Here is a 12,347-nt window from a genome sequence, read left to right as displayed (position 1 = left end):
TGGGTATTGTGCAAGACTATGGAATCACAGACCTGTACCTCTGAAACACATAATACATTATATGTTAAAATTTAAAAAAAAAGAAGATAGCAGGAGGGGAAGAATGAAGGGGGGGAAAATCGGAGGGGTAGAGGAACCATGAGACGATGGACTCTGAAGAACAAACTGAGGGTTCTAGAGGGGAGGGGGGTGGGAGGATGGGTTAGCCTGGTGATGGGTATTGAGGAGGGCACGTTCTGCATGGAGCACTGGGTGTTATACGCAAACAATGAATCATGGAACACTGCATCAAAAACTAATGATATAATGTATGGTGATTAACATAACACAATAAAAAAAATACTCTTAAAAAAAAACAAACCTTCCCAGGTCTCATTCCTTAAGGCCTTATGGCAGCTGAAATGAGGAGGAAATTCAAGCTATGGCGATCATGGTTACCACTACCCAAAACACACGTGCCTCCTAGTGACTCCAATGGTGGGAATCTGGGGGCCAGCTGGAAGACAGGAGGGTTTTGTAGCTCAAGGTGATGGTGATCAAAGTGCAGGGTTCATGCTGCTTAACTAGAAAAGGCTGTTGTTCCAAGAAGCCGCTGCCATTGGTCTTGGGCTTCAGCATTGCCTCCTTAGGAGAATCTCTAGGCCTGACAAATTTCATTTCCAGTCAGGCCACAAAAACAAAACAGAACAAAACACAGCACAATGCCCACCGGCTATACTGCCTCTAGCTACTCCTGAGAAAAGCTACCGGACTTGGCTATTCCACTTCTCTCGCCAGAGGTGACTATACTAGGAATGCCTGGCTCAGATCATCAGAACCCAGTGAGACTCTCCAGTTAAGGGAGCTGAAGGTGAGCGAGGAGGGGTCACGGGAGCGAGGCTGGTCCCTGGAGCTGTCGAAAGTCTTGATTGCTTTCCGGCTCTAAAGTCCACATATATTCTTAGTAAAACCACCCAGGCATCCTCTGACAGACTGAACTGTTCTCTCTGGTCCTTACCATCAAGAGACCCAGGAACCACAGTGGGGAGCAGATGAGGCTGGAACACTCGAAGGCCAGGCTTATGAATTTACACCTGGACCCCCCAGCATAGCAACCACATGTGGCCACTGCACACCTGAAATGTGGCTAGTGTCACTGATGAACAGGATTTTTAAGTTTAATTTCTATTTAAAAACTGAGAGATGCTTCAGTCACTGGAATATTTTGAATTACATTTCAAATAAGTTAGGTATGTTTCAAATAAATTTTCCAAATGTAAATTTTATGAAATCTGAATAGCGAGTATTTTCAATGGAAATTTAGTATCTGAATTGAGACTTGCACTAAGTGTATTAAAAAATGTAAACTATCTCATCGCTAATTTTTTATATTATTACATGTTGAAATTATATTGTTCTGGATATACTGGGTTATATAAAATATATTGCTAAAATTAATTTTTCATCTTTCTTTTCATGCTTTTTAATATGACTACTAGCAAATTTAAAAATCTCTACATGGGTTACATAATATTTCCATTGTAAAGCACTAAAGTTTAACTTTAAATTTTAAGTTTTAACTAAAGTTTAATCTTTATCTTGGAAAAAACAGGAAGCAAACTGTTGGCATTCGAGGATTACGATATGTTCAAAGGACTAATTTAAGAAATAAGAACATGGCCGTAATGTGCAAAAGGCAATTATGAAGATTTGCAGGAAGTCAGGCAAGAGACACTGATGGCGAAATCTAGGCTGTTGGCAATATGAAAATGTAATGACAAAAGAAACATCAATAGGACTTGGGGACGGTTTGGCATGGGGATCCAAAAGGAGAAAAGCAGAACTGTTCTTCCAGACCCTAAGGAATCTATTTTTCTCTTAGCCTCTTCTGAGTCTGGGCCCTATAACCAAAAAATAGAAAGTCATTCAGATATGCAGAGAGACCATTTAAGATGCAGTTAAGTCCAGAAATTGTCTTCCCTCAGGAGGGATGGCCCTGCTCAGGCCAGTCTGTCACAGAAGGGGAGGACAGGATTCAGTCATACCTAATAATAGAGAATGTTCATTAAACACTCAGGGGCCAAGGCACTGTTTTAAGTGTTTTCAATGTATTTCCTCATTTATTTCTCCCTTCAATGCCCAGGAGCAGGTAATGAGGAACATTATTTAAATCCAGGGAATTAGAACATAGCAATTCACTTCTCATTCTCATGGCAACAGAGAGGGGTTCAATGGGAGGATGGAAAGGTAGACGGCTTAGTTCACAGTAACATGAACTGCAATTTTCCATCCCTCTCCTGGAAGCAGACACATGTCATCCAACCTGGATTTTCCAGGCATGGTGCTGTGCTGAAGAACTCAGGAATGCCAGGCTGGGACAGACTACCACCATTAGGTGCCAGGCTCTGTGCTACAGCCCTCTCCAACAGCTTCTGAGATTATCCTCACAACAAACCGATGAGCCTGGCATTGCTTATTTTAGAGAAGAGGTGATGGAGATTCAGTGGCCTAAGCAACTCACCCAAGGTCAGACAAAGGCAATTTATTTTAAAATTCACACGAGTATGGCAAGTTCCAAAGTAGGGGTAATGTGGCCAGTATTTAAGGACCTGAAGGTTCCATCTGGAACTATTCAGGAGACAGGCCAATTCCCTGGTGACAGAATGCAAAACACAGAATGCAAAAGACAATCAGTGTCCACTGTCCCTTGCTACCAGAGAGGAGGAGGATGAAGGCGTCAGGATTATTTAAAACCACTGGTAAGATAGAACACATGAATAAGAGGAGGGAGAAGAACCATATGGTCCTCTCAATTGATGCAGAAAAAGCATTTGAGAAAATACAACACCCTTTCCTGATTAAAACTCTTCAGAGTATAGGGATAGAGGGAACATTCCTCAAGTTCATAAAATCCATCTATGAGAAAAACCCACAGCGAATATCATCCTCAATGCGGAAAAGCTGAGAGCCTTTCCCTTAAGATCAGGAACACTTCAAAGATGCCCACTCTCACCACTATTGTTCTAGTACTAGAAGTCCTAGCAACAGCAATCAGACAACAGAAAGAAATCAAAGGTATTCAAATTGGCAATTGACTTCTTCTACAAAGAAGTCAAACTCTCTTTTTGTAGACGACATGATACTTTATGTGGAAAGTCCAAAAGACTCCACCCCCAAATTACTAGAACTCATACAGCAATTCAGTAATGTGGCAGGATACAAAATCAATGCACAGAAATCAGTTGCTTTCTTATACACTAACAACGCAACTGTAGAAAGAGAAATTAGAGAAACGATTCCATTTACAATAGCACCAAAAACCATAAGATACCTCGGAATAAACCTAACCAAAGAGGTAAAGGATCTATACTCTAGGAACTACAGAACACTCATGAAAGAAATTGAAGAAGACACAAAAAGATGGAAAAATATTCCATGCTCATGGATCGGAAGAATAAACATTGTTAAAATGTCTATGCTGCCCAGAGCAATCTATACCTTCAATGCCATCCTGATCAAAATTCCAATGACATTTTTCAAAGTGCTGGAACAAACAATCCTAAAATTTGTATGGAATCAGAAAAGACCCCGAATCGCCAAGGAAATGTTGAAAAAGAAAAACAAAGCTGGCAGCATCACGTTGCCTGATTTCAAGCTATATTACAAAGCTGTGATCACCAAGACAGCATGGTACTGGCACAAAAAAAGACGTACAGACCAACGGAACAGAACAGAGAACCCAGATATGGACCCTCAACTTTATGGTCAAATAATCTTTGACAAAGCAGGAAAAAACATGCAACGGAAAAAAAGACAGTCTCTTCAATAAATGGTGCTGGGAAAATTGGACAGTCACATGAAGAATGAAACTCAACCATTCTCTAACACCATACACAAAGATAAACTCTAAATGGATGAAAGACCTCAATGTGAGACAGGAATCCATCAAAATCCTAGAGGAGAACATAGGCAGTAACCTCTTTGACATCGCCCACAGCAATTTCTTTCAAGATACATCTCCAGAGGCTAGTGAAACAAAAGCAAAAATGAACTTTTGGGACTTCATCAAGCTAAAAAGCAAAGGAAACAGTCAACAAAACAAAGAGGCAACCCACAGAATGGGAGAAGATATTTGCAAACGACACTACAGATAAAGGGCTGGTATCCAAAACCTATAAAGAACTTCTCAAACTCAACACCCAAAAAACAAATAACCAAGTCAAAAAATGGGCAGAAGATATGAAAAGACACTTCTCTGAAGAAGACATACAAATGGCTAACAGACATATGAAAAAATGTTCATCATCATTAGCCATCAGGGAAATTCAAATCAAAACCACACTGAGATACCACCTTACACCAGTTAGAATGGCAAAAATTGACAAGGCAAGAAACAACAAATGTTGGAGAGGTTGTGGAGAAAGGGGAACCCTCTTACACTGTTGGTGGGAATGCAAGTTGGTACAGCCGCTTTGGAAAACAGTGTGGAGGTGCCTCAAAAAGTTAAAAATAGAGCTACCCTATGACCCAGCAATTGCACTACTGGGTATTTACCCCAAAGACACAGATGTAGTGAAAAGAAGGGCCATATGCACCCCAATGTTAACAGCAGCAATGTCCACAATAGCCAAACTGTGGAAAGAGCCGAGATGCCCCTCAACAGATGAATGGATAAAGAAGATGTGGTCCATATATACAATGGAGTATTACTCAGCCATCAGAAAGGATGAATACCCAACTTTTACATCAACATGGATGGGACTGGAGGAGATTATGCTAAGTGATATAAGTCAAGCAGAGAAAGTCAATTATCATATGGTTTCACTTATTTGTGGAACATAAGGAATAGCATGGAGGACATTAGGGGAAGGAAGGGAAAAATGAAGCAGGGGGGAAATTGGAGGGAGAGATGAACCACAAGAGACTATGGACTCTGAGAAACAAACAGGGTTTTAGAGGGGAGGGGGGAGGGGGGGATTGGTTAGCCCGGTGATGGGTATTAAGGAGGGCACGTACTGCATGGAGCACTGGGTGTCATACAAAAACAATGGATCGTGGATCACCACATCAAAAACTAATGATGCATTGTATGGTGACTAACATAATAAAATTAAAAAATAATAATAAAAAAATAAAAAATAAAACCACTGGTAAGGGCACCTGGGTGGCTCAGTCGGTTAAGCATCTGCCTTCAGCTCAGGTTATGATCTCAGGATCCTGGGACTGAGTTCTACATCGGGCTCTCTGCTCAGTGGGGAGTCTGCTTCTCCCACTCACTCTCCCTCTGTGCTGTCCCTCTCTCTCTCTCTCAAATAAATAAAATCTTAAAAAACAAAAAACAAAACAAAAAGACCACTGGTAATGACAAATCCTGTGTTAAGAGTTTACAGTTAACAGTCCCTGGGTGCCCTCTGGCATGTGATTCAGGGTTGGCACAAAGATGCCAGAGACGTAGTTCAAAAACATCCCTTGTGGAAGGAATGGGCCAGCATGGGAGCAAAACTAGTCATAGGTAATCCACAGGTGGAGATGCCATCAGGGGACAACTGCCCAGCCCATGTTCCTTCTGTCTTCCCTCCTCTTTGAACCCTGCTCCCTCTCATAGCAGGGGTACGCTCCTTAAGCCATGTTTCTCTCCATGAAATGAAAAGTCCCAGCCCAGCTGCCACCTCCCTGGCCACAGGTGACTTGGTCAAGTGGATTCTTGATCCCAGGAATCAGGCATTCCCAGAGCAAGCCCATTAGAGGGCCTCAGCTGGGAGCTGAGGGAGACAAAGGGAGTTGAAGGTGCCAACCTGGGCAGTCGTGATGGCCCATGTGAATGGAAGAGCAAGAAAGTCAACCTGTAGAGAGAGGAGAATGAAGCTGATGTACAAGGAAAAGTTACAACCAGAAGCAACATGGCCCAGGAGGGGGTGTTGAGAGTTACCTCTGACCCCAGTGACCTGCCAGACCCTGATTCACTTCCTGCCCTTGTTTTCTAAGATAGTCTCCCATTTCCCCCAAGTCCCGGCAGGTCTCAGTATTCGTCTGCTTAAGCTATTTCGAGCGGGTTTCTGACAATCTCAGCCTATGTCAATGAAGACTTGACATTCCAGAGGCTTCCTAGAAGAAATCATGAAGTTGTTTCACAAACACTCCATGTAGAAGCCCATCTGGTCTTTTCTGGAATTTCAAGGGCCTATTAACTCTGAGGAAAGGTTAAAAATTATTTGGGGAAAAGAAATCATCTAAATATCCCAGAAACAAGGGGATGCTTATGTAAATTATGGTTATGTCAATCTGATGGAAGGTTCTACTACCAAGCAACTGTTCGGAGGACCTAAGATTCAATATGGAAAAACACCAATATGCAATATCAAACAAAAATAAAAATACAGGACTATATCTGCCATAATTACAACCACTACATATGAAAATTACATACTGAAGGGGCCTACTAATTATAATAATCACCATCAATGGATTTGTTACTGATGGATTTACAGGTGATTTGCTTTCCTTTTTCCTCAATATTACTCTGAGTTAATACAACTCACATTAATTAATTAACATAATACAAAATTTTAAAAGAAGCTACTCTACCTTAGGACTATCCAAAGAACATCAGGACTTAGTCAGCTGATAATCTGTCCTATCGCTCTGGGAGTTGGCTGGCCTAGAAGTTATCCAGCCCAAATCTATTCCAATGACCACGACTGAGGATCTACAATGACAAAGTAAAGAAATGCCAAGAAACCAAAGTTCATATGCTTTGAAATGTCTACTTCAGAATGCAGACGTGAATATTAAATAAGATGTGCAAAAATGCCTAACACAGTGCTTGGCATATAGTAAGTGCTCAATCAGGGTTCATCAATTTACCGTCAATCCCTATTACTTGCAGATTCTATATTTGCAAATTCACCTACTCACCAAAATTTATTTGAAACTCCAAAATCAATATTTGTGGTGCTTTCAAGAACATGTACAGAGCATGGGAAAATTTAAGTCACCTGAAACACATGTTCTCAGCTGAGGTCAACTAGGCAATGCTCTTATTTCAGCTCTTTAAACAACTATCCTTTCCAAGGTATATTTAGTGCCACCTTTTCTCATATCTTATATTTTTTGCTGGTAATTTCACCATTTAAAATAGCAGAAGTACTATCTTGTGTTCTTCACCCTTCAGAAGGGTGTGATCCGCCTTAAGAGAAAATAGGTGTGTTAGATAAGCTTTGTTCAGGCAAGAGCTATAGCGCTATTGGCCATGAGTTTAACGTTAATGAATCAACAACATATACCAAATAAGTTGTCTTTAAACAGAAATACACATACAACAGTTTATATACTTACCAGTTGATGAAAACGTTGTGACCAGAAATTTGCCAGACCCTAATCCTGTAGTTCCCCTGGGAGACATTATTCAGCAGTTGTTTGAGGTGCCCCCAGAGAACATAACTAACACATATAATGAAAACCAAACGCACATGTAGATGAGCAGGAGGACCTTTCTTACTAAGCTAACTTTTAGTAACAAGAGTCTCAGCCTGCTGACTAGAAAGCTGCTTGGCCAATTTAAAAATAGCTTGCTAACTCCACAAAGAGGGCCAGAGGCATTTTGGGACGAGTCCAGGAAAGATCTCTATAGAGTATATTGCTCTATACTGCAAAGTCCCGTCTCTTCAAATAGACCCGAGGGGAACCATGCTGTCCAATACAAAAAATAGATCACAAACCAGTTCATTTTCTTACATGCACATATGTATTTTATGGGTATTTTGTATAGGAAAAAAACATCTAGAGGGAAATACAACAAAATGTTAATATTATCTCTGAGAGCTGTTATTTTTTTCCCTGACAAAATGCTTAATGACATATAGAAGAAAGCAAGAAAGAAAAAATTCAAGAAAGTAGAATATGCTATCTCAAGCCCCATTGCCCTAGAATGGCTACTAAACACCTGAAAAGTGGCTAATTCAAATGGAAATGTGCCGTTAAGTGTAAAATATTCACTGGATTTTGAAGACTTATTACAAAAAAGAATACAGAACATCTCAATAACTTTTTTCATTAATAACTCTTTATGATTACATATTGAAATGATATTTAGATATATTTGGCTAAATAAAATAAATTAAAATTAATTTTACCCACTTTTTACATTTCAAATGTGTCTACTAGAAAATTTTAAATTACATATGTGGTTCATATCATACTTCTATTGGACGCTGGGTTTCTAGTGGAAAACTGGACTCAAATTTTAAAGTTGGCTTTAGCCCGTCAGTCTCAGGTAACAGGGCAAAATTCACAACAAAACAAAATAAAAAAGTATGGTATCTGTGGCACAGACTGAGACCCACCCTCTATATCCAGCTAAAGAACTACATTTACCCTGAGGGTAGACGTGCAACTAAATTCTGGTCTACGAGATGTAACTGGAAGTGCTGTGTGTGTGACTTCCAGGAAGTCACCTTAAATTAGAGGTGGCTTCGTTCTGCATGGAGCACTGGGTGTTATGCACAAACAATGAATCATGGAACACTATATCTAAAACTAATGATGTAATGTATGGGGATTAACATAACAATAAAAAAATTAAAAAAAAAAATTAGAGGTGGCTTGTAAGTCTTTCTCCCTTTTCCTCCTCCATCCTTATTGCCTGGAATGTGAATACAATGGCTGATGCTTTAGCAGCCATCTTGGACAATGAGTTTGAAGATCACAATTTAGACACCATGGCAGGGTGGTGAATTACAAAGATTCCTGACCTACCTCCAAATTTCTACTTCAGAGAGAAATAACCTTCTATGGTGTTTAAGCTGCTGTTATTTTGGGATTTTCCATTACACAGCCTGATTGGAAACTGACCTTTGAGTTATTCTGGATGGATTCTACCAGCAAAGACAGCTTCTTCTGCAGCTCCTGCAAGTCCTTTGAGGTACTCGGGGGCTCCTCTTTTGCCATCCTGAAACCCACTCCGGTCTCTTTAGGGATTAATGCTTCTACCATTAAGCTGTCCAGGGCAGGGCGCAGTCGAATCTCATGTCACCCAGTCTCTTGCTGTCACTGGGGAAACAAAAAGTACCTTGAACCATTAGTAGTATTCACCCAGCTAGTTCAACAAAAGCTTCTACTATCCTTACACATTAGGTGGAGGGTGGCTTGGCAATATCTATCAGAATTTCTAGGGGCGCCTGGGTGGCTCAGTCGTTAAGTGTCTGCCTTCGGCTCAGGTCGTGATCTCAGGATCCTGGGATCGAGCCCTGCATCAGGCTCCCTGCTCAGCGGGGAGCCTGCTTCTCCTTCTCCCACTCCCCCTGCTTGTGTTCCCTCTCTCGCTGTGTCTCTCTCTGTCAGATAAATAAATAAAATCTTAAAAATAAAAAAATAAAAAAAAAAAAGAATTTCTAAGTGCACACGCCTTCATCCAACAACTTATTTTCCAGGAATCTGAAGGAAATAATCAAATAGGTATATCAAAACATACAAAAAGGATGTGCAATTCTATGTATAGTATATAATAAACAGCAAAACACTGGAAAGAAGCTAACGGTCCATTAGTAGTAAATTGGTTAAATAATGATAAATTCATAAAATGGAGTATCGCATAGTCATTAAAATGATAATGTGGACATCTAGTTAGTGACATGAACATGTTCATGATAAGTGAAAAAAATTATAAGATATCCCATATGGTTACATATATATATGTATTTTATGTTTATATTCCATAGTAAAAGACCTAGAAGCATATATATAGATCATTTAATACCAAAATGTTAATGGTATTATCTCTGGGGAATTACGTTTATTTTTTTAGCCTGACAAACTGCTGCAAAGAATATAGTAGAAAGCTGAATACACCATTTCAAGTCCCATTGCCTTCCCCCCCCCCCCGGAAAGCCTTTCTTAAACAGCGATGGTGGCCAATTTCTTTATTTACTACCCCACACTAAACAGGTTGGCTTCCAACCACATAAATCATTCTCTATTTACTTGTAAGTCTCCACTTAATGCGTGAGGTGTCTCAAGGGCGGACTAAGCCACAGTTATACTCTGTGACTCAACAGCCTTTAATTTCCAGGACTGTCCTAAGTTCATGTTAAAAACCAATTTGTTCAATATTTTTTAACCCCTGTTGGATTTTCATATAAACAAATATATCGTTCTTATTTTATATTTCCCAGTACAACTAACTGTAGGGTTGGACACAATTTCTACCTTAGAAATGACCTCCTGACTACTGATAGTAAAAAAGCCTCAGAGATCCTGTCACAGTGGCCAAAATTAACTGAGTGATGCTGACATCTGTTTACCATGTTGACTATACCACATGGTAATTATGTGAGTTAAGGGGGAGGAGTTACTTTACTAACACCTATAGGGTCTAGAATGCAGATTAAAGTCCATTTTCATCACCCCAGCTAGAGAGCCTCTGCTACAACCCCCTTTTGTCAAACAGGAACCCTTTGGACAGGAAAGAACTAACCCCTCCACAGCCATATTCTGTTTTTGAAGCTGCAACTGGCACAGATCTTGGATTTGGGATGTTCCCAGGATGTAGCTCCCCTAATCTCATCTCTGCAGCAGGCAGATACAAGCCCAGCTCCCCTTACAGGTCTCCAGAGGCCTAGGGAACCCAAAGGCCACCCAGACCGGTTTGGGGAGTCCGATGGGAACGAACCTGGGTAGAATGCCATGGGCCACAGCCGTCAAATACATCCACCTGCCTACCAATCCCCAGACCCCCTAGTCACTCGCTCTACAGAGGGGTCTCCCCAGGAACTGAGAAGTCTCTGGAGGGGAGGCGGCAACCCCTTAAACCCCGCGCGGCCCGCAAGATCCCCGCCTTCTCCGCTCCCTCCAGGCTGACCCCCGAGATCACTGGCCAACCCGCCGCTCCCGGGGCTAACCGCCACCCCAGCGTTCCTGCTGGAAGGGAGAGGCGGCGCAACACTTGTTGGGGGAAAGGAATGCTGGGCGGCTCGGGCCTACCCAGGCCGCCCCCTCCCCATCTGCTTCCAGTCTCTCGGCCTTCGAAAACGCGAGGGGGAGCCTCCAGACGCCCAGCTTCTAGGGATCCATGGGCAGAGGGGAAGAGGAAGGGAGGCAGGTGGAGAGGGGGTTCCGCGCACGGGAGCCCACGGAGGCTGAGAAAGGGGCGTTCACGCGGGATTGGAGTCATTAATTTGGGGAGAAGAGTCCACCTTTGTTACTTGGAGCGCCCCACTCTGCAGTGAAGGGGGTTCCCTCGGTATAGAAGAGAGACCTGTGGGAAGGAGGGTACCCATTTTCATTAATCCTGGGGAGAGGGTTTGGAGACTCCCCCGCCAGGTTTTCCAAGAAGGGTCAGGGTCTCGGGGGTGGGATGGGGCTGGTAACCCTTTTACCAAATCTAGTGGTGGGTGTGAGGGTGTGTGAGCGCGTGCGTGCGTGCGCTCCCAGCCCGTCTTGGGGTCTCGAAGGGTTAAGACTTCCCTTTACACTAAACTGCGGACAGAGGGCCACAGCGCAAGACACCCATTGCTTGCTCAACCCACGCCCGGCGCCCCTCCATTTGCCCCTCCCCGTGAGGGGGTCTAGCCAGCCCGGGCATGCTGTACCCAAGCATCCAAGCTGCGAGCTCTCACCGGTCCTGCTGCCGCGCTGACCAGGGTCGACGGGCGGAGAGGAGGGAGGCGGGGGGAGGAGGAAGAGGAGAAGGGAAGAACTCTCGTGGGCAAGGGCGGGAGCGGGACCCTGTTTCCTGCCCCGCCCAGGCTGCCGCCTTCCCCCGCCCCCGCCTCCCCCCTTCCTTCGCCCCGCCCCTCCCCCCGCCCCTCGTCTGCTCGCGTCTCCGACAGCTGGGCTGGGTTCGCCTCTCCCCGCCCACGGCTGGAGGGAGCCCGCGAGGGCGCACGGAGGCCTCTGGCCGCGCGCTCCGCGAAGCGCGCTCTCTACCCGCCCCTCACCCCGCCCCGGCATTTTGGAGCCACCCTGACAGGCCCTGAATAGTTTACAGATGAGGAAACTGAGGCCCGTTCTATACCCTTGGCTTGAAGTGAGAGTGCCCAGGCCACCGCCGAGACAGGTGGACTGGCCTCTGAGCACGGGATTGCGCAGCGTCTTAGGGCTTCCCCTGCCTAAATAGCTACACCTGAACCACCTCTTTTGGAAGCATTCCTGGAGCCCAGGACACCCAAGGATGAGGTACGGCCTTGACCGGCAGGTTTTAGCCATTACTTCTCACGCAGATATCATGAGCCAGCGAGACTCTTAAATATGGGTGAGGTTATTTTCTCCATTTTTTATAATTGAAAAAGTCTGAACCCAAGTCCCTCAGTTCTATGTCAGAGCCGGACACATGTTCCCTGGCCCCAAATCCGGCCCATAGAGTAGGGTTTCTC

General features: G+C 43.5%; 1 protein-coding gene across 6 annotated transcripts in view; it reads right to left on the bottom strand.

Annotated features, from left to right (window-relative positions):
* TMEM159 (transmembrane protein 159) overlaps nucleotides 1-11,683 on the bottom strand; it is a 55,052-nt gene extending 43,369 nt beyond the window's left edge. For 4 of the 6 annotated variants that reach the window (XM_032396246.1, XM_032396247.1, XM_032396245.1 and 1 more), the window contains exons 1-2: nucleotides 11,592-11,683; nucleotides 8,830-9,027 (exon numbers count right to left, since the gene is read on the bottom strand). In XM_032396246.1, the coding sequence (XP_032252137.1) occupies nucleotides 8,830-8,970 (141 nt within the window). In that variant the 5' untranslated portion in view covers nucleotides 8,971-9,027; nucleotides 11,592-11,683. Of the gene's footprint in view, nucleotides 1-8,829; nucleotides 9,047-11,564 lie in introns of all 6 variants that reach the window. The other 2 variants (XM_032396244.1, XM_032396243.1) reach the window with 2 other exon arrangements.
* Between the last annotated feature and the right edge of the window lie 664 nt (nucleotides 11,684-12,347).

This window comes from Phoca vitulina, unplaced genomic scaffold (assembly GCF_004348235.1).
Source record: "Phoca vitulina isolate PV1807 unplaced genomic scaffold, GSC_HSeal_1.0 scaffold90, whole genome shotgun sequence".
NCBI classification, from domain to species: domain Eukaryota; kingdom Metazoa; phylum Chordata; class Mammalia; order Carnivora; family Phocidae; genus Phoca; species Phoca vitulina.
This window is presented reverse-complemented; position numbering and strand designations above follow the sequence as displayed.